The sequence below is a fragment of the Lissotriton vulgaris genome, chromosome 2_1, assembly GCF_964263255.1.
Source record: "Lissotriton vulgaris chromosome 2_1, aLisVul1.2, whole genome shotgun sequence".
Taxonomy (NCBI): Eukaryota; Metazoa; Chordata; class Amphibia; order Caudata; family Salamandridae; genus Lissotriton; species Lissotriton vulgaris.
In genome coordinates, this window is record NC_141687.1 from 288,491,803 (window position 1) to 288,518,931 (window position 27,129).

At 42.1% G+C, this 27,129-nt stretch overlaps 1 protein-coding gene across 4 annotated transcripts in view; it reads right to left on the minus strand.

Moving 5' to 3' along the window:
- Nucleotides 1-27,129, minus strand: part of DHX40 (DEAH-box helicase 40) — a 377,067-nt gene that overhangs the window by 297,244 nt on the left and 52,694 nt on the right. For 2 of the 4 annotated variants that reach the window (XM_086954958.1, XM_086954959.1), the window contains exons 2-6: nucleotides 19,431-19,531; nucleotides 19,140-19,316; nucleotides 18,203-18,348; nucleotides 8,069-8,188; nucleotides 6,624-6,854 (exon numbers count right to left, since the gene is read on the minus strand). In XM_086954958.1, coding sequence (XP_086811084.1) covers nucleotides 6,624-6,854; nucleotides 8,069-8,188; nucleotides 18,203-18,348; nucleotides 19,140-19,316; nucleotides 19,431-19,452 — 696 coding nt within the window. In that variant the 5' untranslated portion in view covers nucleotides 19,453-19,531. The remainder of the gene's footprint in view (nucleotides 1-6,623; nucleotides 6,855-8,068; nucleotides 8,189-18,202; nucleotides 18,349-19,139; nucleotides 19,317-19,430; nucleotides 19,532-27,129) is intronic. The other 2 variants (XM_086954961.1, XM_086954962.1) reach the window with 1 other exon arrangement.

Genomic DNA, 27,129 nt, shown 5'->3' on the forward strand with positions numbered 1-27,129 from the left:
TGAAGAAATGCGCTCCACCTTCCCCCTGTGTTATCAGATATGAATAACTGCAATGATAGTCCCTATGGAACAAAAAACACCAGTTACTCCCAGTTAACCCCAAGACCATGTAGTCAAATCTCTCTAGTATATTCGTACCTACCCTGCCTTGTGTGTTTCAGTGCTCAAAGAAAACGAGTGTATATATCCAATATTCAAACGTGAATCCAAAACAATAGTCTGTCTCTTAAAAGACAAATCCTTCCTTTAGGAGTGTACAAACATAATCCTTAATGGAAACGGTAAGTCGTAGCGTCCTACCACAGACTTCCGCTCTCAATTCCACTAGCACAAATCCTTAGATAACGAAGCTCCAAACACAGCAAGGTGTAGGCTTACCCCACTACCCTCCGCTTTGGCAATTAAACGTACAGACACTAGTGCCTCTCTTCGTAACGGCAGCAAGCAGGAGGATGTCCCCCACTACACTCCGCTCTCACTTCAATATCCAACCAGTATCCCACCGCAGGTTGCTACAGCCTCTGAACCTCCGCTTCGCCGTGCCACAATTGCCACTTAGGAAAATCTGCACTACTGTTCAAGCAACGCGTTAAACAATCACACGCTGCTCGTTAACTCACAGTACTGATGCCGTTTTCTGGCTTCTCACTGTCCGTTCTTCGTTCGAATAGGAATGCTCTCCTTCCTTGTCTCCAGAAAGGAACAGAACACTGGAACGCCAAGGAAACAAAATAATAAACAAGATGCGCGTCCTACGCGCTACTCGACAATGACTCAAGTAAACCAACTCCAAGGCGCGTTTCCTGCTCCACTTGCACAGGACACGTTAATGAAAGGGAAACAAACTCTCTCTGAACTCACAGAAGAGACCAGCACAGCACACCACAGATGTAGTTCCAACACACTGTGGTTACAAAATCACGAACAAGGTGTAGATGGTCCGCCCTGCCTATATAGTGCCACGCCCCCTCTCAGGGATTCTGGAAGATGTAGTTCAATGGTTAGGTAGGCGCGTTTGGTAGATCCTGACAGCGATTGGCCACGAACCAAAAGCTAACCCGGTTATCTTTGAACTCCAATAAAAAAGTATGACACAAAAGCTAACCCAAAAATTGTGAGAACAAATCTTTCCTCTAACTGCTATAAAACAAGGGCACTAGACCCACAGGCTACTAGTGGTAACACATGACCTAAAATAATACCAACAAAGAGCTACTCTTCACACCGGTTTACAGTTGTATACTAAAAGTGGCCAATCTCCCTCACGGACACAAGGGCAGCTATCTACAGGGCGTATCTTGCGCTTCTGCGTGTTATCGAGGTTTCCATTAATCAGCACAAATTCCCCTCCCAACACTATGCACGTAGTAACCTAGATCTATTTCTAGCGCCATTATATGTAGTGCTGCCAGGGCTACGTGTGGATATTTGTTACATAATGTGAAATAACATGTATATCAAATATCATAATTAATTTCCGCTGTTATTATACTGACGTAAGTAAGTAACAGTTGATGGATGTGACTAAATTGTATTATCATTTGTTAACATTGTTCTCATATGCACGAACTCAAAAGAAAGACTCCATGTAGAGACATGACTCATCACATGTAGCAATGCATAACTCTACCATGACTATGAATGGGAAGTTTCCATGGCAACACACACACCTACCACCTAACCAATCATCACTGCCCATGTATATATATCACGGTCACTGTATTTTGAACTGTTGTGGTTTTGCCGCCGAAACGCGTCAAGCCATCCTTATGGAATAAAGAACATTTTTTCTTGATAATCTGATCCCACGGGGACAGCGCCTGATTTCGAATGAGGAGATCCAGGATTGGAAACTAATATAAATATATATATATATATATATATATATATATAAGTTTCCAATCCTGTATGAAACGCGTCATGGCGGCGATGCAGGGTGCTTCGTAATAAACTTCATTGGCACAAAGAACTTTTGGGTCCGCTAATTCATCTTTTCCGACTGGATTGGATTGTTTTTGGAAGTAATACTGATATATATATATATATATATATATATACATACATACATATATACACATATATACATATACATACACATACATACATATATAATGTAACGCTGCATCCCACATTGGGCCTTTGACAATTATGCACCTTTTAGCACAGTTTTCCAATTGGGTTTTGCCACTTGAGAGCCAGGTTTTCAAGGCCTGCGAGCACGGAGTGAACATTAAAGACTATAAGTTGCAAAACGGCAAAACAGAAAAAATCAAGGACCGCATTACATGTGAATCCAAGTGTGTGGTTTACAGACTACAATGGTCTTGTGACAAGTTTTACATCGGGAGCACAATAAATAAGTTGAAATTAAGAATACTTCAGCACTTAAGGGCGATTAAAAACAAGGACCCATGCTACCCGATGGCCACACATTTTGCCAAACACCATCAGAGCAATCCCACCCTATTAAAATATTCAGGAATCAAGCTAAGTAAATTCTCAGAAAGGGGTGGAGATCAAACTTTACAACTGAGAAGACTTGAATCCAGAATGATACTAGGCATGGGAACTGAGGTGCCTTTTGGACACAATCTGGATGCCGAACTACATGTACACTTATAGATAGAAGATGAGGTGATGTAATCAAGAGACTGACCTTTTCACATCAGATGAGTGTAATCAGTGTACATAATGAATAAGGTGAATTATGTAAATAGATGTGGAAAACATAGGATACAGCATATAAACTAGAACCCAAACCACAATTCCATTCAAACCCTTTTGCCTTTGTGTACAGGATAAAACATGGGTAGGCATACAAAGATAAACATAGAATTCAAGGGATGATTGGGATGAGGACTTAATTGATGCAATGTACTTCACAGATATCATGAATGGCCAACCCCCTAGCCCAAATATAAATTTGCCATAGAATTTAGGATTAATTGATTATGTACATATTTGTAAATAATGATTGGGATATCAATTATGAGTTTTTGAAATTTTGAAATATTGTATATATATCCGTTGAACTTTAGTATGGCTATGAATATATGAAAATATGTTTAAAAATGAGCACACCCATAAAATGTGAAAAGTACTTTACTGAAAATGGAAAAACATTATACAATCAACTGATGATTATATGATTGGAACTGTACATAACGGAAAGGGGACTATGATTATAAATATGTAAATTTGGATGTAACATATTGTGGTTTGTAAGGTTTGATTTAACATGAGTACTTTACGTTAATATAGAAATGTAAAATGGCTACAAGTATATGCCTGCCGAGAACCACTGTGCAGGATTGTTGGTCTAGATGACCATGGAAAGGGAAGAGGGTACTTACACATAGCACTACTTTAAAATGAGGTCTAGACTCGAGAACTCTATGGTCCAATTGAAGGCAGGAGCCGAAACGCGTAGACCGTCCGTTTTTGATGCACTTTAAATTTGCACATGGTGTGTAAATAAAAGGCCCAAGTGGGGCTGAAACGCGTCATGGCGACGATGCAGGGTGCTTCGTAATAAACTTCATTGGCACAAAGAACTTTTGGGTCCGCAAATTCACCTTTTCCGACTGGATTGGATTGTTTTTGGAAGAAATACTGTTATATATATATATATATATATATACATACATATATACACATATATACATACACATACATACATATACATATATAATGTAACGCTGCATCCCACATTGGGCATTTGACAATTATGCACCTTTTAGCACAGTTTTCCAATTGGGTTTTGCCACTTCAGCGCCAGGTTTTCAGACGGGAAGCACAGACAGTAAGAGTGGTTTAGCATGTTTTCACTGCCACATGGCAGCAGGCTGTTAACTAGTGGTGTTGCGTATTTGGACAAACAACACAATTGCTGCAACAAGAAGAGTCCAGCAAATATAATAAGATGTTAGTAAACCTTATTGTCAATTTCTCTTTTCTTCCCTATTGCATTCACAAATTTGAATTCAATGACTTGGATGCTTCAGAATGCCTTCACCGATTCATTAAAAAAACACTTGCTGGCTTCCGAATTTCCACAGAACCGGGTTGAAAATATGAAGCAATGTAGAAACCGCAAAACAATAAATCTTAGAGTAAAAATAAATCTTGCACACTAATTTTTTTCTTTAAAGAATACTTTCATATTTTAGAATTTAGCAGAACAACTGGGTATCTGTAGGGGGTGCGGGGAAGGATGCATATTTGGACTGGATATCATTTGACATAATACAGTTTTGAAGACTTAATCATGAACTGACCCAAATTTAAACAAGCTTTGAAAATGCAATAGGTCTCGCCTTTGATTAAGTTAAAGCCATTTGCTTTGCTAATGGTATTGTATAGCAAAGCAAATGGATTTAACTTAATGAAAGGCGAGACCTATTGCATTTTTAAAGCTTGTTTTAAAACATGGTTTGTGCTGGATTTTTTTTGAGCGGTCTATGCTCTACATTTCATTTTGTATTCTTCTGCCCCTTTTTGAAAGAATTGCATTCGATTTAGCTATCATAGTCCCTGAAAGAGTTCTCACAAAGTGCTTGGTAGATGTACCTCATATTCATACTTCGAAAGTCAATGTCATTGATCTGTGTGTAGTAATGTTGTGTTTGAAAGACAACTATGCACTAACAATTTGCTGTTCCTGTACAACTCTAGAGATAACCCCTGTGGCTGAACTGCAAACTCTGATCATGAAAACTGGGCTCAAAGCAGCATGTTATCTAGTCAAGCAGTCTGTTATCAGGGAAAAACGGATTTAGCCCACTGTATTTCACCTTCCGTAACTGCAAAATCTGCACGCATGTAGAAGCGATACAATTCAGAGTAAGCCCTAAACAAACGAAAAATACTTTGTGTACAGCTTAATAGACTAAATTATTGTAATATTATTGACAAATTGTGCATACTAAAAATGTATGCCCCTTGGCTTACTTGTGACGAAGTGAATTTTGTTACACGAATAAAAAAAACAAAAGAAAAGCTATGTAATGCTTGTAAAATTATAACTTTGAATAAATGTTACTTATTGCAGAAATATATGGCAATATTAAAATGAAACAAATGTCAAACATACGCAACTGTTCTTGAACTTTAAAGAACCCTGCCATGTTGTTTTTTTTAATATATGTTGCATGATTCACGTCTACATGTCCCCTCACTTATGATGCATGGCCTATTTGTTATCCCCCATTAGCCAAACATGAGAATCATACAAACCAGTCACCTGTGCAATGTGTCTCGCTTAAGTTACTACCACGCTAAAGTACTAAAAGTAAAACTAAAATCAACCTAGTACGCCTTTGACATCACACACCAAAGGGCCAGGAAGTCAACATGCAAAGGAAACAGAGTCATGTAATGGGACTTCTGGTACTACATCAAATTTATCAAATCAGTTTAGAACATATTTTCACCCCCCCCCCAAAAAAGGTAATCTTGTTCCTTATCACGTAAGCAACATGAAAACGGAATTTCGAGAAAAGCACTGGACAGTATGTAACAGTACAGCATGTACCATGAAATGATCAATAAAACACGTGGTAGACTGAAACACCTGGGGGAATACAAAGTGCAAAGTTAGCTGCCAGCACAGCTTTCTAATGGCCCAGTGACATTGGTGTTACCTTCAGTAAATCATTGCTTGGTTTTTTAGCAAAGAGCAATTTCAATATTACATCCAAGATGCTACGCTATAGAATATGCAACAGTCAGTTGGCTAAAAATCCAGAAATAACTGAAGGTGTTACATATTATGTGGGGACACTTCGAAGTTGCCAGCTGTGAAGAGTTTGACCAGTGACCAAACTTACATCGTTGAACCCAATTGCTTGGCATGCATCCCTTCTCTCCAGCTTTTTGTACTTTTCTGATGGCTTCAGGTAAGCTAATAGGCACAAAACGGGCAAACGGTTAAAACAAGGAAAGAACGAACGCAAAAAAAACGCTCGCCAGTCAGCCACTGTTTATTTTGGCATCTCGCTTTCACTTTAAAGTGAAAGCTAGATGCAAAAATAAACATGGGCCTGCTTTTCTTGTGGGCCTGCTTTCATGACTATTTCTTTTCTTTATGGGGCCATGTGTTTAAACACATGGCCCCATAAAGATAAGAAACCTTTTACTTCAGAAGGAAAGCAGGCGAGCCCGTCCAAGTCGGACGGCAGAAAAAGAGAAAAGTATATGTCATACAAACCTCTTTTCCAATGGCTGGCCACCGTTTAGCATGAATGGTGACGCCAGCCAATGGGAAAGAGTGGCGGAGCTTAAAGTCTGATACTGAAGCTCCCTTAAAATCATAAAATCTCGCTGAGCGAGCTGCGCATGTGCGCAGCCAAGCTAGGCGAAACCTAAAAAGGGCTAATGATAAGACCAGAATAAAAAACAGTCATTGGGTTTAATTACTGCAAAAAAAGTGTAACCTATGGGCAAAGCCTCCTTCCTGTAGACACAAAGGTCACCTCTTGGTATCACAAAAAGCAAGGAAAGTAGAGTTTCTATGTGCACAGTCCTTCACCGCAAACACAAAGGAAGTAGCTTAAAAACTCAGTGCCATTCCAAGCAAAGTTTTTATAACAACCAATGAACTAGGACCAAAGTACAGTTGTTACCTCTGTAACATAAGCTGAACCTTCAAGATTTTTGGGGCCAATCAAGTTGCAGAATATTTCCTTGACAGGAAAGGTCCTCCCTGGAATGTGTACAACTGGGCAGTTTTCAAAGAACTCAGAAAGTTTTGGGATTTCCAAGGTTGCTGACATCACCACTATCTTCAGCGGGCGCTTCCGACCAGGACACATTTTCGGTTGGAAGAGCTTCTTGAGTAGACCAAAAAGGATGTCCTATGGTTAGAAAGGGTAGGACAGAGAAATGAGAAGGACAATCAATCCAACTGTCACATCAAGTCTACACTCACAGATATTTTCAATAATGTAAGTTCCACTCAAGTTTCCACAAAACTACATTATAAAATATAAAACACTGCCACAGGCAGTAAGTTTTGATTTGTGTTTATAGTGAAATGATTGGTTGTGCTGAAAACAAAGATGTGTTTAGGTTATTATTGTGAAAGACAGTTATCTGCTGAGCACAAAAACATATATGCAACGATTGTGATTTTGAAAGAGTTTCAGTATTAATGGTGCAGGAGCATAAACAGAACTGCAGACTAATTTATCTTTTTAAGAGCTGGAGGCACGGAAAGGGGAAGGCCTAAAGGGCCCCGCAGTTCAAACATCTGACAATATCGAATTAGTTAAACCTCGCAATATATTTGCTGCAGTATTGAAAAGGTTCCAGCAAATACTCTCTCTGTAACCGTTTTCTGTAGCCACTAAAGTCTCATTCCAGCCAAATAAAACTCCTGCAGACGTGGGCTGCATGTCTTTTAAGTGATAACATTGCAAAGGCAGCATGTGAAACGCCACTCTCTTCTTTGTAGGAGCACAAACAAGAAAGCAGGGCTGGGGTGATCAGAATCCTGTTATATGTTGTCATAACAACACGAGGTACTACGAGCACAGCTCTCTGCTCTCCGGATATAAAATTAAATGTAGGATGCTAGTGTTCACGCCATTAACTCCACAGTCCTGCACAGGATTTCTGCACACAGGTTATATTTGCAAAGCACGTTCCAGACACAAACAGCAAGTAATGCAATGCCATTCTCTAACATTAAAGCACTATCACCAAATGCCCACAGAGGAGGGATGGCTAGTCCCATGCATCTTCCATAGACTGAGCACCCCACTAGCACCACTCAAGACCTTCTACCTTAATAGCGTCAAAAGAACAGGAATGGACTAGGTCTGGCCATTGACTTCACAAATACTATAGTGCAGCAACACCAATGAGGCTGCAAATGTGCCTGAAAAGCCACAAGTACTAAACCATAAACCAAACAAAAGTACCAGGTTTGCAATATAAGCTGCCTCTGAAGAAGTATTTATTTAAAAGCAGGTGAAATCTTGAGACCAAATTTGAAAATATATTGACAAGTAAAAGTAAAAAGAAGCACAATACGGAAAATATATAACACAAAAAAAAAATTACTTACGGTGCTTAGACTGCGCTCATGAGCTTCATCAAGGATAATTGTGCTATATTGTTTAAGACTGGGGTCTACAAGTATGTGCCGCAGCAAGCATCCATCCGTCATGTACTTGATTGCAGTATCCTAAGTGATTCAAATGTTTGTTCATTTGTAAAGTTTATTACAAACTGGTTCCTACAGTTATAGCCTGCTTTACATTTACATCATACGTGCACATTTTTCTCCCCACCTGCTTTCAACAGCACAAGTCATCATGTATAACGAAGTTTTACCCCAAAAACAGGACTGACTGACTTGCCATATTTATAGTTTGCACATTACCTCAAGAAGGTCAAAAGACGTCGGTCCAAAATGGAAGTATTCATATATTTTCCCCTGTGGGCTATTGGGCTATGAGTTTGGAACTGAGAATAACTAGCAAATCTGGTTCACAGCTGCCAAATTATTTGGATAAAACTAAGAGAGGCTGCCTTTAATGGAGAAATGAGACAGTTTTGGTCCCTCATAGGCGAGGGCTGTGGAGCCAGAACAAGACCACTTCCTATCCCCATTGAAGAGCAAGTATGGGTGGATTATGTCACAGCCCTTTATGCAAGTAATGGAACAGTGGTTCCCCGTATAAGTTTTAATGAGAACAGTCAGCCTTTGGTCCCACTTTCTGAAAAGGCTATTGAATTAGGTATTAAGGAAATGCGCTCTTCTGGGGCAATGGGACCGGATGAACTCCCAATTTCTGTCCTAAAGCAAAGTAGTGCAAAATGGAGCAAACTGCTATGCCCTGTGTTTAACATTTGCTTTTTGAGTGGAAAGGTTATTTCATCTTGGAAGGGGAGTATTCTGGTTCCCCTCTTTAAAAAGGGTGACTGGTTGTCTCCCCAAAACTATCGTCAAATTGCCCTTTTGGATGCAATTGGCAAAGTTTTCGCAAGATGCCTTTTGAAACTAATTAATGATTGGGTGGACCAGACCAATATACTTCCCTTTGAGCAGACGGGATTTCGAAAGAACCATGGCACCATGGATAACTTAACAGCTCTGCAAGTAATATCCGATAAATACATCAGGGTTAGAGGGGGGAGAGTCTATGCAGCCTTTATAGATTTCTCCACAGCTTTTGATAAAGTTGATCGTCCTCTGCTGTGGAAGAAACTATTGGCTTTTGGTATGCCAGTCGGCTCTTAGACCTAGTTCAGGACCTCCACTCTGATACCTGGTGCAGAGTATTATTGGGAGGGGAGAGAGGCTTATCCCAAGCGATCCCCTCAGTCAATGGTCTCAAACAGGGCTGTTTATTAGCCCCACTATTGTTTTCCCTTTATGTTTGTGACCTCCCCCAGACCTTATCTTCAAGCGAAGGAATTGCCCCTCTTCTGGGGGACAAACCAATTACATGTTTGATGTACGCAGATGATATATTACTTTTAGACCTTACCCCGAAAGGACTTAACAATCGTCTGCAGGCATTACATGTATTTGCCGAGTCCCATCATCTGAAGATTAATATCTCTAAAAGCAAAGTAATGTGTATGATGGGAAAGAAAAAAACGAATTCTGGGAATTTTAGCTTGTCTCTAGGTGGTCATAAGCTGGAAATTGTAAAATCCTGTGTTTTCTTAGGGAAAATACTATGTGGTAACCTGAGCGATAAGGCAAACATAGATAACAATACTCGGAAGGCCAAGATACAGGGTAATGGACTAAGTGCTCTCTATAAAGCCACCAGCAAAAGACATTTTGTTCATCTGCTAGATGGCTTTCCGGTCAAAAATTCCAGCCTCTTTGCTTTATGGCATTGAACTTATTGATCTGGGGCAATGGGTTTTTTTGGATACTATCGAGGGCAGACTTTTGCGATATCTAACAACGGTTAACAATGCTTGTACAGTGGCATCTCTTAGACTTGAATTTGGCATACTAAGTAGTTGGGTTCAGGGCCTGGCGGGAGTAATACGTTGGTTCTCTTGTTTGGCCAAGGGAAAACCGGCCACTTTAAGATACCTCATCAAAAAAGAATTATTGGGTCCCCTAAAAGAATACTCCCTACTTATAAGGAATTTTAGAAGGGCCGTTACACTACTTGAATTGGAGGAATCAACTCTTTTTTTGCTATCTACACATCAGCTAAAGTCCACCCTAAAACTAGCAACATGGAAGTTAAGTTTTAGGAGGGAAAGAGATTCCCTTATTTCAAAGAAAGGTGTTACTCATGTTGTTAATTCTTATTTATTTAAACATATGCAACCTTATGCTTCTTGGAACCTTCCCCACGGCCTACGCCGCTTTTGGTTCCTCTTGAGGCAGGATCTCCTCCCTTTGAATAAATTACTATCTAGATGGTATGGTTCCTCCGACAAATGTAACCTGTGCAATAATTCGATCCAGGATACCGCCCATGTTCTCTTCGTATGCCCTGCCCTAATGGCTCATCGCCGAAAGTGGGTGAGACCAATCTGTTTACAATAAAACATTTTGTCTGCCAAATCTTTAATCGATGCTACTTATAACCCCCCCAATGAAATGTTTTGCTACAGAATTTTTTACTTTTTAAAATGTTTTTTAGAACTGTATTAATGGACATGATCTCTATATTTCAGTTTCTGTGTTAATAGAATGTATTTTAAGGATTTTATGTATCTGTAACTGTTGTTGTTCTCTCATGTCTTGCTTTTATGTGGACCTCAATCGAGTTCCAAATCATATATCAATAAAATTGGAATTGAATTAAAATTGAATAGCAAATCTGTACTTCTTGGGTTCCAGGTAGGAAGGAGAGAATGGACTCTGGAAGGTGGATAGGGCATGATGTGCAAAAGTAAGCTGTGATTTCAGAGCCTGTGATTCGCAAAATCACTGTTTTTTTCCAACAGAAAATACATTTTTAGTATTTGTAAAAAATATTTTAGGAGTCGAAAAAATCATCCTAACTTGTGACAAGTCTTTTGCAACGTAGTCTGAACTGCAAATAGGAGTGGGTGTGAAAGGGGTACTCATTGATCATCTGCCATTCGGAGTGGAATGCCTCAGTGGTTTGTCATGTGCCCTTATTAACCATTGATAAGATGCCCACATCTGGGAGGGCGGTGGGAATTTGCAAAGAGGAGGTAGCCCTTGTGGGAACTGGGGGATATGTTGCCCTAAATGGTCTGGTGTTTTGAGGAAGGTATGACATGATCTCGCTTTACACCCTAAAAGTATTAGCTAAGCCGTAGAACTGCTGTCTCAATTCCAGGATTGGATATTAAAGAGTGTGTTCTGTAGATTCAGTAAAGCAGATGTACATCTGTGTGCCTGTGTGTCATCTGTATATGACGGCGCTGTGATAAATTAATCTAGGCTCAACTTGAATAAATATAAAGATATTTTAGGCTGGTTTGCTCTTTAACACTGGGACTGTTTGAAGTGATGTCACCATACAGCCTCCCTGGTGAAATGTTCAGAATTTTACGGCAGTACAATTTGCCTGGCAAAAACAGCCCTTTTCCTAAATGCCGTACATTTAAAACATTTAGTGATCTATTCACAAAGGTGACACGAGTTTATGGTCTAAATTACCTCATTTATACCTGCCAGGAATTCGCTAAATGAAGGCGTAAATGCATTTAGTACTCGAAGAGTGCAGAGAAATATGCAGTAGTATAGCCCATGAAAGGTACATGCAGCGGGCTATACAAGGCATGTTTTGACATGTTAGTTTGGGAACGCCCTCAAACATGCAGGTTTGTGAGCATTTACTAATTGCAAGCGGACCTCTTGCTGCCTTTGAAATAGTTGTAATGCTAGGAACACCCCTTCCAGAACCGTAAAGCAGAAAGGATCACTCCCAGCATTGGGTGGTATGCAGAACAAGCATTGGAAATGCAATAGGTCTCGCAGCATTAGAGTTAGTGCTTTTAGAATTGTTTATGGGTTTTTTTGTAAATCTTTAGCATTTTTGTTTCCTGTAGCCAATGCTAAAGAATTTTAAAAAAAAGCCATAAACATTTCTAAAAGCTCTAACTCAAATGCTCCGAGACCTATTGCACTGTGTGAGGGTGAGGGGTTGAGGGTGAGTGAGGGTGAGGGTGAGGGTGAGTGAGGGTGAGAGTGAGGGTGAGTGAGGGTGAGGGTGAGTGAGGGTGAGGGGTTGAGGGAGGGTGAGTGTGGGTGAGGGTGAGTGAGGGTGAGTGAGGGTGAGTGAGGGTGAGGAGTTGAGGGTGAGTGAGGGTGAGGGTGAGTGAGGGTGAGGCTGAGGTGTTGAGGGTGAGTGAGGGTGAGTGAGAGGTTGAGGGTGAAGGGTTGAGGGTGTGAGGGTGAGGGTGAAGGGTTGAGGGTGTGAGGGTGAGGGGTTGAGGGTGAGTGAGGGTGGAGGGTGAGGGGGTGAGGGTGAGGGGGTGAGGGGGTGAGGGTGAGGGGGTGAGGGGTGAGGGGGTGAGGGTGTGGGGTGAGAGTGAGGGGGTGAGGGTTAGGGGGTGACTGCATAGTCACATCATCTCAAAAAAGCAAATCCCCTTAAGAAATGCAGAATGAAATAGAACGTGAAGTATCCATGTGCCTCAGTTTCTTTGGTTTCAAATGGACTGGTAAGTAGGGAGACAGAAGCAGCGTGTTCGTGTTCCTATTGTGAGCCAACACATAGTGGCAGCTCAACATTTCGAACATGTGCAGCACTGGGACTGCAGGGCCCAGGCCTGTGCATTCAAACCCTTTTCAAATAAGCTGGCGCTCATGTGGCAGTCGTGATCGGGAAAGCCCGTGCTGCTAAAATGGCGGCACCCCGCAGATTGCTCTCCTGAAGCTGGCTGCCTGATGGAGTGGAGAGCGGGCGGGCACGGAACGTGAATCATATAAACTTCAAAGAAAAAGACTCATCAATTACCTAAATAAATGTCAACCGTGTTATTTCGGGAGACTCAAGCCATTTCAGACAGCTACCACGTATCTACAAAGAGAACGCGGTATTGAATGTAAAGTCCCCAAGTGCTCTACTCACATTGCCAATAAATAAAAAGAGAAAGAAAAGAAGAAACCTCGGGACATGGTGTTCATTATATGTCCATAAGGCCACTATACGTGGTATTAGTTATGCGTCCCCATGTGTACAACTTGCAGTGCAGATTAGAAGAGATTAGTAGCTCGAGAGTGAAACTCAGGGACGCGTTGACACATACACGTTCCCTTTATACGGCTGATAATGCCGACTTAGACCTAGTATCCCGGGACACTGTCTAAATTTACGCGTTCCCGATTCTGTTGATCGCCATATGATAAACAGCGAGACAGCGGGAGACCAAACCGGTGCTTACCCAATTCGTAGTGCGGACGACAGAGGATTTCCCCTTCCTTTCACAGGACTCGCAACTCGCCCAGCAGTCCTAACTTTATTTAGGCGCTCTCGCGTTAGCTCATCCCGAGCAGACACAAATGTAGGACCAACACTGGTCTCATGATAAAAATAAAAGCAGGACTAACATTGATTTTGCAACCAAACATTACGCACTACAGACCGAGAATGGTTATAGCAGAATTCAAAACGTATTAACTGCCTACACCCATTCAGGCTATCTTTTCACGGAAATAATTCTAAACAATTATAAGTAAAATTACGGAGTGGTTTCAAGTCCTATTTAAAGAGCCCACCTCTTTATTTCCATACAACTAGCGATTGGTTAGGTTTCACAGTAGGGGCGAGCGGGCGGGCAGAGAGAGTGAGGGGGCGGAGCGGGGGTGTGGGAGGAGTGCGGGAACAGACGGGAGGGGAGGAGAGTAGGAGGAGGAGTAGATGCTCGTCAATGTTCTAGAAAGCACTTAAGATTATAAATGTAAGGGAGACAAAGGCTTTTCTACAAGATGAGATCAGGATCAGGTTCACATTATTTCATAAAAGAACAGCTTAAAGGATCAGCAGCAAACCTTTTCATATTTATTACAGACTATTCTCGTCATTCTGCTCCCAGAAGCGCCTGCCCGACATGTCGGCGTCTTTTATGGACGAATGAGAGCTTCGCCCAAGGAGGACCAGGCGGTTCTAGTTTCCAGACAGACTTCGCTTCTCGGCGCGGGCTTGGAGCAAAAATAGCCGCTCGTTGGGAAGACGAAAATAGCCCCTCTCCAACTGATTTCAACAGCAAATGAAGCCTTCACTGCTGTGGAGGGGGAGGCGGAGAGGAGGGGGCTTTCCCGGCACGATAGCCCACCGTGGGAGAAACAACAGGACCGGGGCTCTATGCTGCTTTGGGCGTGATCTTCCCTACGGAAGACACAAAAAACGAAATTAATTTTCTAATGCAATAAAAAGCTATCGATTTCAAAAGATGCAGCTGATACTCCCAGTCGAGTGGCTGATGAGCTGTTCAGTGAAAATACTAGACCCGGAGGAAAACAAAAGGGTGTCCGCGTGCGGTGTTCTTTGCTTTTATGAGAATGATTCTCCTGGGCTCCCCATGGCTTCTGTTGTGTCTGTGAGACATGGATCAGCTGTCTGTGAGAGTGATCCCATCGGCTTCACTGTGTGAGAAGGAGACGGATTGTGGGTGCGTGTCCGTGCTGTTTGTGGCAATGATACTCCCGCGGGCTCTCTGTGTACATATCTGTGAGAATGATACACCCGAGCGTCAGAATCAGAACGATGCACTCTCCGGCCCCTTGTATACATCTAACATGATTAGGAGAGCGCGGCTTTAACCCCGCGTTCGTCTTCCCGGTGTGTGAGAACGCGAGACTCGTGTTCCCGGTGTGCCACGATGCGAATGCGACGCTCGGGTGTCCCGCGCGTCTTTAGATTGAGAGAATGAGTTCCCGGGGTTCCCTGCATGCGTCTGGTCTGCAGAGCCCGAGCTCGATCAAGCGCCTGACTTGCCTGCGAGGAGAGAATGAGACGCCCGGTCCTGCGCGAGCCCACCTCTTTATTTCCATACAACTAGCGATTGGTTAGGTTTCACAGTAGGGGCGAGCGGGCGGGCAGAGAGAGTGAGGGGGCGGAGCGGGGGTGTGGGAGGAGTGCGGCTGGCTGCCTGATAGAGTGGAGAGCGGGCGGGCAGAGAGAGTGAGGGGGCGGAGCGGGGGTGTGGGAGGAGTGCGGGAACAGACGGGAGGGGAGGAGAGTAGGAGGAGGAGTAGGGGAGGCACGGCCTAGCGGCCGTGCAATCAAGAAGTGAGGGGGCGGGAGAGTAGGCAAGGCAGGCGGCTGGGGCCATGTGCACGCGCTTTTAAGCTCAATGCGCATGCGCATTGAGCTTAAAAGTCACGGGCACTGCAAGGAATCGCCACGATTCCTTGCAAGTTGGATAAAGAGTCGATGAGCCCCCATAGTCTCGCTTGCTCGATGCGCATGCGCATCGACAGGCGAGACCTAAAAAGGGCTTTCTCAACAGGCAAATATGTATTCCCCCCAGAGATTTTTTTTAAAGTTCATTTGCACACACTGCTCCATTACCAATTTACGGAAATCCAAGCTATGTAGATTTCCACACAGTAGGAACAGGTGCCTGCATGGGATTGTTTCATATGACATTGCCAAACGTACGCCTGGAAATCTGCCCCTTGCACAGATTACATTCATACTCCTGTCTCTTGCACGGATTACCATGCGTACTTCTGCACCTTGCAGGCATTACAATGCATACGTCTGCCCCTTGCACAGATTACCATGCATACTTCTGTCCCTTGCACAGATTACCATGCATACTTCTGTCCCTTGCAGATTACCATGCATACTTCTGTCCCTTGCAGATTATCATGCATACTTCCACCCCTTGCACGCATTACCATGCATACTTCTGCCCCTTGCACGCATTACAATGCATACTCCTGCCCCTTGCACAGATTACCAGGCATACTTTGCCCCTTACAGATCACCAGGCAAACTTCTGCACCTTGCACAGATTACCATGCATACTTCTGCCCCTTGCACAGATTAACATGCATACCTCTGTCCTTGCAGATGTTGCGGGGATTCTGCACAAATACAGAACTATGCTCAGGAAATGGGACTGGTTCTTCCTATCATCTTAGTACTCACAAACCCACTTACGACTATCTATAGTGCCTCACTTGCTCTCGTACTCGCTCCCAAAGGAAAAAAATGATTGAACACCCCAGAACAGAACACTCCCAGATCTCGCAGGAATCGTGGTAACAAGACACACCCTTTTGCTCACTCTCTTGCACTAGTCCACAATAAGATCTGACGGAGACACAAAAAGATTTAAAATGTGTATTTTAACTAACGTGCCCCCAACATGCAGGATACATGCAACAACAAGCAGAAAAACGCATAGTACAAATACAGCCAGCACGGCATCTAGTCCACAAATCATGAAGCGAGACGTCATCATAACACAACTATAGAGAAAGGACTTAAGTGCCTAACCTCCCTCCCCTTGCTAAGAAGTATTATTATATAATAGAAGCTATCTGGGCTTTGTCAGCAGACCCCATACCTTAGCCTATAGATGGTAGTTCTACATCATAGGTGCTGTCTCGCTCTTCTCCCTGGAAAGATTTGACAAATGGGATCTCATCAGGATCACGCAGATTAAAGATATGTGGAGGGAGGGCACAGTTCTCACATTTGATTCCCTTAAGCAACAATACCACCTACATGACAGTGAGCACTACCATTTTCTCCAGATTAGGCATGCTTTGCTCGTACATGTTCCCGGAGACATGACGCTCCCCGACGCTTCCCCTCTCGAGGACCGAGTGTTAGACGGACACCTTCCAGAGAAGACTCTTCCCCTCTCGAGGACCGAGTGTTAGACGGACACCTTCCAGAGAAGACTATCTCACTAATATATAAAAAGCTCATAAACAATATGGAGGACCCATTGGCCCTTCTCAGGACGCACTGGAGTACAGATGGGTTGGAGCTAGAAAACGAGGATTGGCGGGAGGCTGTTTCCTCTCCAAAGGTGGTAGCGATACAGATGAGGTTCAGATTAGTGCAACTGAAGATTCTACACAGGTCATATGTTATGGGGCATCGTCTGGTTAGAATGGGTCGTGTGGAGAGTGGGGAATGTCGAAGGGAGGGTGGAGAGCTTGGGACCTTCATGCATATCTTGTGGCACTGTACGGCGGTACAGGAATATTGGGTGAAAGTCCATGATACGCTGCGAGATGTCCTAGGGGTGGCGATACGGCCTAAGGCCATTAGGTGCATACTAAAGGTCTGGGAACCCACAGATCTGAATGTGTATGTGAGGCAATGGGTAACTCTGGCATGTATGGTAGCTAAACGTAACATTGCCCAGCTGTGGGTAGCCAGTCAGCTGCCTCGGGTTATGAAGTGGGGAGAAGACTTGGATTGGTGCGTGTTTAGGGAGAGGTCGGTCTATGTGGCCAGGGGTTGCCCTGAGAAGTGGGGGAAGGTATGGGGGACTTGGAATCGATACCGTGGAAACATCTGTACCCCCACCCCCCTGATATGTCCAGAGGCAGTAGAGGCGCACGAGTCCCTGTGATCCATCATCTATACTATGTATTTATTATCCTGTACGTATGGAAATGTAATATCAATAAGTATGAGAGCCTCTAATGTCACCTGAAGTTTTTCTTTGTTGTTTTGTTAATAAAAAGATAGTAAAAAAAAAAAAAAACAAGTACGCTGTCCAAACAACATGCAGAGAGCGAACACAGCGATGAGGTTTCATGTAAAAGCAGTCATTGAAATGATTGCAAAAATAAAGATGTGTAGTATCATATGCAAAGCAGCAGGAAAGCAGCAACGTGCTCATGCTAAATTAGTGAAAAACAACAATGTCCCTATGGACACGTAACACAGATTACCATGCATACTTCTGCTCCTTGAACAAATTTCCATGCATACTTCTGCCCCTCGCACGATTAACATGCATAATTCTGCCCCTTGCACGGATTACCATGCATACTTCTGGGAATATTTGTGAACAGAAAAAAAAGTGAGAGTATGTTCAGGCAGAGATGTAAATCTGCTATGGTAATAATATGCTTCTTTTTGTGAACAGGACCATTATTTGTTGCAGTAATGAAGTATCACATTGCATCAACAAGGGTACCTGTGCTGGAATGGTCAATCATATGTCTGGTAATATACAAGTTTCATGTTGGTCAGCTTTATCTCTGTTAACACCAGAGTTTCACCAATTTAGGATGCAAATATCAATGATAAAGTATGCCTACCTTGGAGGAGCAGTCATCAAAGCGAACCTGGTAACCCACTGTGGTTCCTAGTGAGCAATGCAACTCCTCAGCTACACGCAGAGCCACAGATGTAGTTGCTACTCTCCGTGGCTGTGTCACGCCAATCATCCCATGCTTTGCAAACCCTGCAACAAACGCATCTAATTGTTATTTTAAAAGTAGGAAGCATTAAGTGGCAGCCTAAAGGAAACTGATGGACCCATAAGAACAGATATCACAAACTCGATTGAGAGGGCAACTTCTAGAGAACATTCTGAATCCCAAGTTAGGTACTTAAAACGTTTAAATTGTTATAGACTATAATGACCAAAGGCCCTTGGGATGCCGATCACACAAAATGAAAACAATACATCTCAAGCCACAGTGGTAACGGAAATTCTTAATTGAGTCAAGTCAACCCATTAAACCCACCTTGAGGGTAAAGAAGGATACATTTTGGGATCAACTGGAACCAGGCATGAGCCAAATGTAGATAAATCTATCATGCAAACCACTCTTGAAGCTTCCTCTTATAACATCATTGCCCCAGTTTCTTTCAATTGCCTTTCCAGAACATGAATGTGCTCCCTAATTGATATTATTTACTGAGTTTTATGAAGTCAACAATAAGGGGAACATACATCAGACTGATTGAGACTCTAAGAACCCCTAGGTGGACCCCAGTATTATTCTCATCTCTGCCAAACTGCTTTTTACTGCACCCTTCTATGTTTTCCCCTCATTAAAAACATTTACAAGAAGGGGGAAGAAAATGTATGCTTTTTTAGAGTGGAATAGAACCTAGCATTATTTTTCAAATAGCGTTTTGCTCATATTATTTTCTTGAATTCTAACCACCCCTATCCCTAACTGTTTTAACAGTTTATGCAATTAAAAGGATTGTGAACACACTGGCTACTTCTTTACACCTACCTACCTGCTTTGTGCAAATACTGAGGCAGTTGCGTAGTTTTGCCACTTCCGGTCTCTCCAGTCACAATTAGAAAGTTAGAGTCTTTCACAGCTTGGACCAGTTCCTTTCTGTGCTCATAAATTGGAAGGACATCCCTTTCCACTCCTTTCCGGGAAACGCTGCTTCTTTCCATTGCAGGTGCTATTTATAGTACATTTCATATGGGATTAAAATAAGACGTTTACAAGAGCAGATTAGCACCGTTTTCTCGGGCAGACGAGCTTCCCTCACTGTGACCACAATCAATCAAAATACCTTTCCTCCCAGAGCAGTGCATTTCTTGTCACACAGACAGTTGTTTTCTTTCACGCCAATGCCAGCAGTGCTCCATGTTCCCTGATGTACATGCTTGTGACCTGTGAATACAAAATTAAGCCACTATAAAGCACTTACTTGAAGGTTATATGGAGATGGGGAAATCAAATTAACACCGAATACACCCAGTTTTAGAGATGAATGTCGTGATGAGGGAACTTCCTTAAAATATGGACAGGAGATGCCCACTGCAGATGCTACAAAACATCAATTGGTAATCCCTGTAATCACCTTTGCCGACTTTCAACAATGAAGGCTCTAGAAGAGCGGTATTCCTCACAAGTCTCGGGGGAGACTGATCTATGCTGGATTTTCACAATTATCACTAAGGAATTGATTTCTGTTTGGATTCCTTTTATCTAAAAGTGTCTTTTATGGATATCATGAAATCTGGCATGGATCAGGCACCCCTGTACTTATATTGTATAGCCCTAACCTCCACAAAGGAGTTCCTCAAGGTGTCACATGATTTAATTAAACTGCTGACACAAGTGAGTGCAGGCAAAGTGGCAGTGAAATGCCTGTACAAATGGATTAAAGTTTTTTTAAATCTTTTCCCAAAACACCTTGGAGAAATCTACAGGATATTAATTATCAACTTTGGTGCATATGGGAGAGCTTACAATTTTTGGGAAAAGAACAAAAGGAACATTTCAAGAAACTGCTTTTTATCAAAAGTAGGATGATACTCTAAAACCAATAATAACTTGCAAATATGGGTTTATATATAATTTCTGAAAAGATGCTTTTTATATGACTGGCGTAGTGGCTAAGATATGTGGTGCAGTAACTATATGCCACCCTGATCCTGCTTTCATTGGTTTCGGTGTACCTACAACACTTTCCTATCTCCTTAGAGATTCTCCACATTGGGTCTGCTTGTCGGCCGCGCAACCAGACTTCTGATCTGATCCACAGAACCAATGACAACTGCATGGCCCATCATAACCCCCCAAAAAAAACACCACAACCATTAAGTTCATCCACCTAGGGGCCCTACCCCCACCACGCCTACTTCAAAGGACTGCAACTCATCAGTGCCATGCTCACACCCATTCTGAATGCCTCTACCTCTTCTGCAACCTTCTTGGACACTTAGGAACATGCATGTGTCCTCCAATTGCAGAAGAAACCCTCAATGAACCCTACAACGCTCGTCAACTACAGACTGATCTCTCTGCTACCATATCCGGCCCTGGTCTTAGAGAAAATCGTCAACAGATGCTTCACCAAATACCTCAATGACCACCAACTCCTCAACACATCTCAGTCTGATTGCAGACCACAACACAGCAAAAAACTGCCCTCACTGCTGCCACAGATGACCTCATCATGACTCTGGGCAGAGGAGACACTGTAGCCCTCATCCTCCTGGAAAAACTCTCTTCGACGCTTACATGATCCCTCTAGCCAGCATCATTCGTCAATGGTCAAAGACCTGCCAGTCCATACAGTCAATCTTATTTCCTTATCAGGGTAGAGCATCAGAGGCAGTTTACGCTTTCCATTGACATTCTTGATCAAGTACACATTCTTTTTGGTATTATCACTATTTTGTCTATTGTAAATAAAAACAGATTGATTATGATCCACTAACTCGATAAAGGACCCACTCTAGACGTCTTGAAGCCTGTGAATCTTAGCATCCACAATGCGAAGGGATTAGCAGAAGATACGATCTGCATTTTAATGGGTCTTGGCCCAGTTGGGAGAATCACAGTGACTTAAGTTTCCCTCATGACTAGCATGACATAGCTTGTGTCAGCGAACAAATTGAAGAGTCTTGTCAATATTGGTGCAATAGACACACATATGGTTTCATAGATCAGGGCAGTGAAATTGCCCGGACCCAGGGCTTCACTTAGCTTTCAGCTGGCTACTAACCCTGGGCGTAGTTCGCATAGTAGCGCTACGCATAGCTACGCATAGTGCACTTTGCACTATACAAGCTACGCATAGCTACGCGAAATGCATAGTGCACTGTGCAAGATGCGGTTTGCAATGATTGCACAATGCGGACAAACATCCGGCATTGTGCAATTATTGCAAACCACATCTTGCACAGTGCAAGCAGTCATTTTCTGCCGCTCAAGTAGAATTGTACACAAGCTGCAGCTTTCTCAATGCAGACTGATAGTTTCTCACCGCAAGCGGTCGCGAGCATGCGCGACCACTCGCAATGAGAAACCTGACCTCCCCGCGTTGAGAATCTCGCCGGGAGGTTTATTTTCCACGCTCGCAATCGGCAAATTGATGTTGCTGATCGCGAACGAGGAAAAAGGCTTGCCGGGATGTTACTTTGCTCTTCGTGGTCGCCAACTTTATGTTGAGGGCTGCAAGCAAGCAAAAAATGCCCGCTACACTACATGTTTTTGCACTGTGCTATGTGCAATTCGCGTAGCGCATAGTTGCGCAAACGTAGAGTAGTCATACGCCCAGGGTTAGTGGCTACATTCAAGAACACTTCAACGAGTTCAATCGGCCATTCCTACTGTTCTGTCTGGTCAGGCATCAGCTTCTGCACCCACAAGGTGTTAAGATAGGAACAGAATCCATGAGGAGATGCTTCTTCTGCAGAGGATACATAGCCACATAGAAGGCTTTAAACTCTTCACCTATGCTGATGTCATGCATAGAGATGCCCTCCCTGCTCTGAACCTGAGCCATCCTTTCTCATACCCTTTTGGCCCTTACTTCGCAGGTAAGCATGTAAGCATGTGTCTTACTTTACTGCTTCCTACAAAATATTTCTGTTTAAGACTAAGGCTATTCAGTTTTTCCATACTCAATTTTATTTTTGTATTACATCTGAAACATATACAGTGTACCGATCTCATAAGGCTTTCTCAGCTAGTCCATCCAATATATTTGTAGATTCATACTCAACTTGCACACCAGCATAAATTATAATTTTAGAGTGTACATTTTTGGTTATAGTATGTTCATAAAACAATCATCCTCACTCGAAAGAATTGTCCAGAAAACTCTGTTATGCCAAATAATTACAATGAAACAACTGATACAGGTGTCTGCCTTTGCAATGAGAGAAATGCCATTTACAGAATGCTAGATACTGTCACAAAATGAATAGGCACTATTCCACGTGTACCATCAGTAGTCCAATTTTAAGAAAACATAACATAGGTGCTAGTATAATCATATATTTCCAACACCAACAAGAGATACCCATATCTACCTAACAACCCATTCTACAGCCCTAGTCCCAATAAAGACCCCCGAATATCAAGTCTAAGGGTACTAAGGCAGTTACAGTAGAGGGAGAGACTCGACACTGGGAATAAACTCATGCACCCAAATCCTATCAAAAGGAAACTAAATATGCAGGATATACTCTCTACCTTATAATACAGTCAATAAAGTGTTTCATAAGAACCAAACTTTTCATTCAAGCACTGTAAAAAGAAAGGTGATTAGTAAAAGTAATGAAAATTAACGATGTTTAGGAGATGCCTGCTTAGAAACCATCTATATACAAACGTTTACTACTGCTGTATTTGCTTAGCAAATATAAGTATAGATTTGAATAGTTCCTATATCATGGCAAATCGCAATGTGTGTATGTGTTGTCCGATATACGCACATTTCACCCACTCTATTCCGATGTACAACCTCAGCTATTTCCTCATTATAACATATGCATATATTTCCCAAGTATAACCTTGGAAACATGAGAAAGTTAAGTCACACGTTTTGATCCCTGTGACAGTGTTTAAAAATTGTTAGTAGCTTAGAGTAAGAAGCCTGGATTCCAGATGGGACTATGCCAAACCGATGAGTGCTCTGCCCATGAACATGACACACTGATATTTTTCATGTTCAAATTTCTTATAATCCCCGGAGCTAAAACTTTACTTTTTAATATCACAATTGTCTGTCATTTCCTATGTTCGCGATTAGTGTGTTTCTAACTATCTGTATTTCTTGTTATGTAAAATAAACATTTTCTGTAACATGCACTATCACCATTGGTCTCTAGGCGTGTAAATTATCAGCGGTTTCCCTCCAAAATATACATTTAAATAGCAATAGCTTAAAGGAGTAGCCCAGTTTAAGATGATAATGAAGTGTCTTAATAGATGCCTTTGATCGTAAACAAGCTATGAATGATTTCCAGAGTCTTTCTGCTGAGACCGTGAAACTTTAACTATCTGCTCTTTATTTTTAAAACCGCACAAAAACTAAATACTTCGAGGAGGAAGATCTAAAGAGTCCTCATCAGGATACTTCTTTGGAGACATTTGTTAATAAAGCGAGGGGAGTTGTTACGTAAGGCTTTATGGATAATGCACAGGGTCTTATATTGGACACACTGGAAGCAAAGCAGTATTTCAAGCAAATGGCTGGAATGGCCACCACCTAGTACGTCAAGAGTCAACTGAACTGTTGTGTTTTGAATGAGCTGGAGCTTCTGCAAAATACATTTTGGTGCCTGCACATAAACGGAATTTGTATAATCCAGATGGAGGCCTATCAAGGCCCAGTCTGCTTGCATCTGAAAATAAAAATGGAAGAATCTTGTGTTGGATTTTAAGGTGGTAGATGCAGGATGAATACCATAGCTGGCACAGATGATAAGAAATACCCCAGATGCCAACTTCTTGATGCAGATTTCATACATATATCATGGGCTTACACACCAGGCACAAGGTTCTGGACAAGGTTCTGGACAGGGTCATAGAAGAACTAGATAAATTACTGCACAGATGTAATGTACTAAGCATAAATATATGCCTGCTGGGTCTGTATTCCAGTCTGAAACCAATGAGGGTGAACAATAGGCTCGGGTATTGGCGAAAAGAGCTGTAGCTCTCTCCGGCAGAACACCCACATAGTCACTGGAAAGATGAAGCTGAAAAATGGGCAGGGGAGGAAGGTACTGCCTCAAGAATGGAAGACCCTCGAGGGCTACGCAAAAGGACTATTGCTAAACAATGGACGGATCTGGTTTCTACATTTCTAACAACAGATTAATACATTTTGGAGTGGTGGGGGCAGAGCTCAGAAACTTTATTTTCCCAAGACCTAAATAACTAATCATTGAGGAGAAACATGCCAACACACAATCCAGACTACAACATGACCTATATGTAACAATGGTCATAATTTAGGATATTTTTAGTTACTGTTGAACGTTTTAAATAACCTGTGGCTACTGGAAATGGGTCTGGTAACTTGCAGTTCATTCATTGCTAGTCAATGTTGAAAGCCAAGACATGGAGATTATATATATGAAAAAAGTACAGAGAACCTGCAAAAAGTTATACAATACACGTTATTGACCAATCTGGTGTGATGTAACAATTGCAGCGGCCTACCTGAAAATGTATATAAATATATTGTATAAAAAAAAGAGGATAGATACAGGATGAAACCATTTGTGCAGTTAAGGACAGTTGGGAGTCAAATGTGACACCTAATTCTTGATACGTTTTGAGGGTGTAGGTATAATGTCCATTTGCTAAGGCCAGTAGGCATCTAACCAGGGATCCTTTCGGGCATTCCCAATGAGAATCCCAGTTTTGTCAGCATTTAATTTAGGTTTATCACTCTATATCCAAACTGTCGGAACTTATGAAGCGAAAAATAATTGTTATCCAAATGCACTAACAGTTGAGTATTATCTGCATACATTTATGCTTTTATGCCTTTATTTGCAAGCATGCTGGCAGTTAAGGGGGGTACAATGTAAATATGTTGAGATATGGGGAGAGGGAAGAGCACTGTGAAACCCTACATATTATAGGTAACTGCTGGCCTAAATTGGAATCAAGAACAACAGTCTAGGTCTGGTTGGAAAGGAAGCCTTCGAACCAGTTCAGGGCTGAGCCTCCAAGGCCTTCTGCAGCAGCTCGGTCTCAGGATGGTATGGTCGACTGTGTAAAATGCTGCAGACTGGTCAAACAGGATTAATGTTCTCAACTGATCAGCATCCAAATCTACTCTCAAATCTTTAAGGGTAACGGAAGCACAGATTCTGTGCTGTGAGCTGGCCTACATCCAACCTGCAAGGTTGCCAGGTAATTAATAGCATGCAAACGGCTACATAATGTATGTGAGATGTGTTTTACCAATATTTTATCATTAAAGGGTAGAATCGAGATAGGGCAAATGTTCTTAAGAGCAGATGTTCCTCTGTTTTTTTTCACACTACGGGTGACAATGGCTGTTTGAAAGACAGTGAGGACTTCACCATTCAACAGGGAGGAATTCAATAAGGACCTATGAAGGGAAATCATTTTCTGAAGTAATGATTTCAAAATTAATGGAGGGTATGGGTCAACAGGTGGACCTGATTTTGTGGACAACACTATCTGGGTAACTCAGCTTCTGGTATCAAGGGCACATTCTCAAGTGCAAATAAGCATGGTTTCATATCAGTAGAAGCTAAATGTGTAGATTTTTCTCAACATAATAATTTTAAGGTGGTCACATATCACTTGGGATGGGATTACCCCAGGCTGGATCTTAGATGTGTCACTCAGATCATTTAAGATATGAAAGATCGATTTTTGAACATTTCTAATTGTCTAGGAGTAAAAGCTTTGCTTAGACCTAAAAAAAAATATTCCTCAGTTATTAATTATGAGTTATAGAAGTGTTCCAAATCCTTAAACGCATGGGCTACATCACTTATGATCAGATTGGTACAATTTAACTTCTTCCAGTTCTTGCGAGTAATATGGAGCATTTCTTGACTTCTCAGAACCCAAAGTGTGGAAACCCATATAATGAAATAACCCTGCAAAGGTTTCTACCACATGTGAAGCAGTCTTGATGATGACACAGTCCTCGACTTAGCCCATAGGGAGTCAGTGAGACCCCTGTCTGTTCTTCTAGCTATATGAACTTAATGGCTATCTATTCAAGTGCAAGGATCACAGGAAAACTAACCAAGGGGAGCCAAACTCTCTGCTCACAACTCCCCTGGTGTTATGGGTGCTCATCTCTGATTTTGGTGCTTGCTTTGTGATAAAGCTTAGGAGGCGTACAGTTGTCTGGGATAGTGGAGCCCAAAATTAAAACAAACAATGGCAAAGTTAGTATGTCTGGTTTGGAACGCTGGTGCGATGGTTACTTTAAAACAAGTATGGGCAAAGTCAATAGGTCTCACCTATGCAGGATCTATTGGCTTTGTCAATGTTACTTTAGTGGTGTGGTGTGGTATGCAATGACCTGTCATTTCATAGTGCTGTATGGTGTGACCCGTCAAACTATAGTATGGCACAGTATCACCTGTCATTCTGTAGCATGGTATTGTATGGCCTGTTATCTTATGGTATGGTGTGGTATGATATGGTATAGCTTGTCACTGTATAGTGGCCTGACATTTTATGGCAAGCTATAAAATGGTCTGTCATTGCATAGTATGGTGTGGCCTGTCATTGTATGGTATAGTGTGGCATGGCCTGTCATTGTTTAGTAAGGTATTGCCTGTCGCTGTATGGTGTGGTACGTTATGGTAGGGCCTGTCATTGTAGAGTATGATACAGTCTGCCATTGTATAGTATTGTATGGTATGGTATGGCATGGCCTATCATTGTATAGCATGGTATTGGGTAGTACTGTATGTTATGTTATGTTATGTTATGTTATGGGCTGCCATTGTAGTGTTTATTAT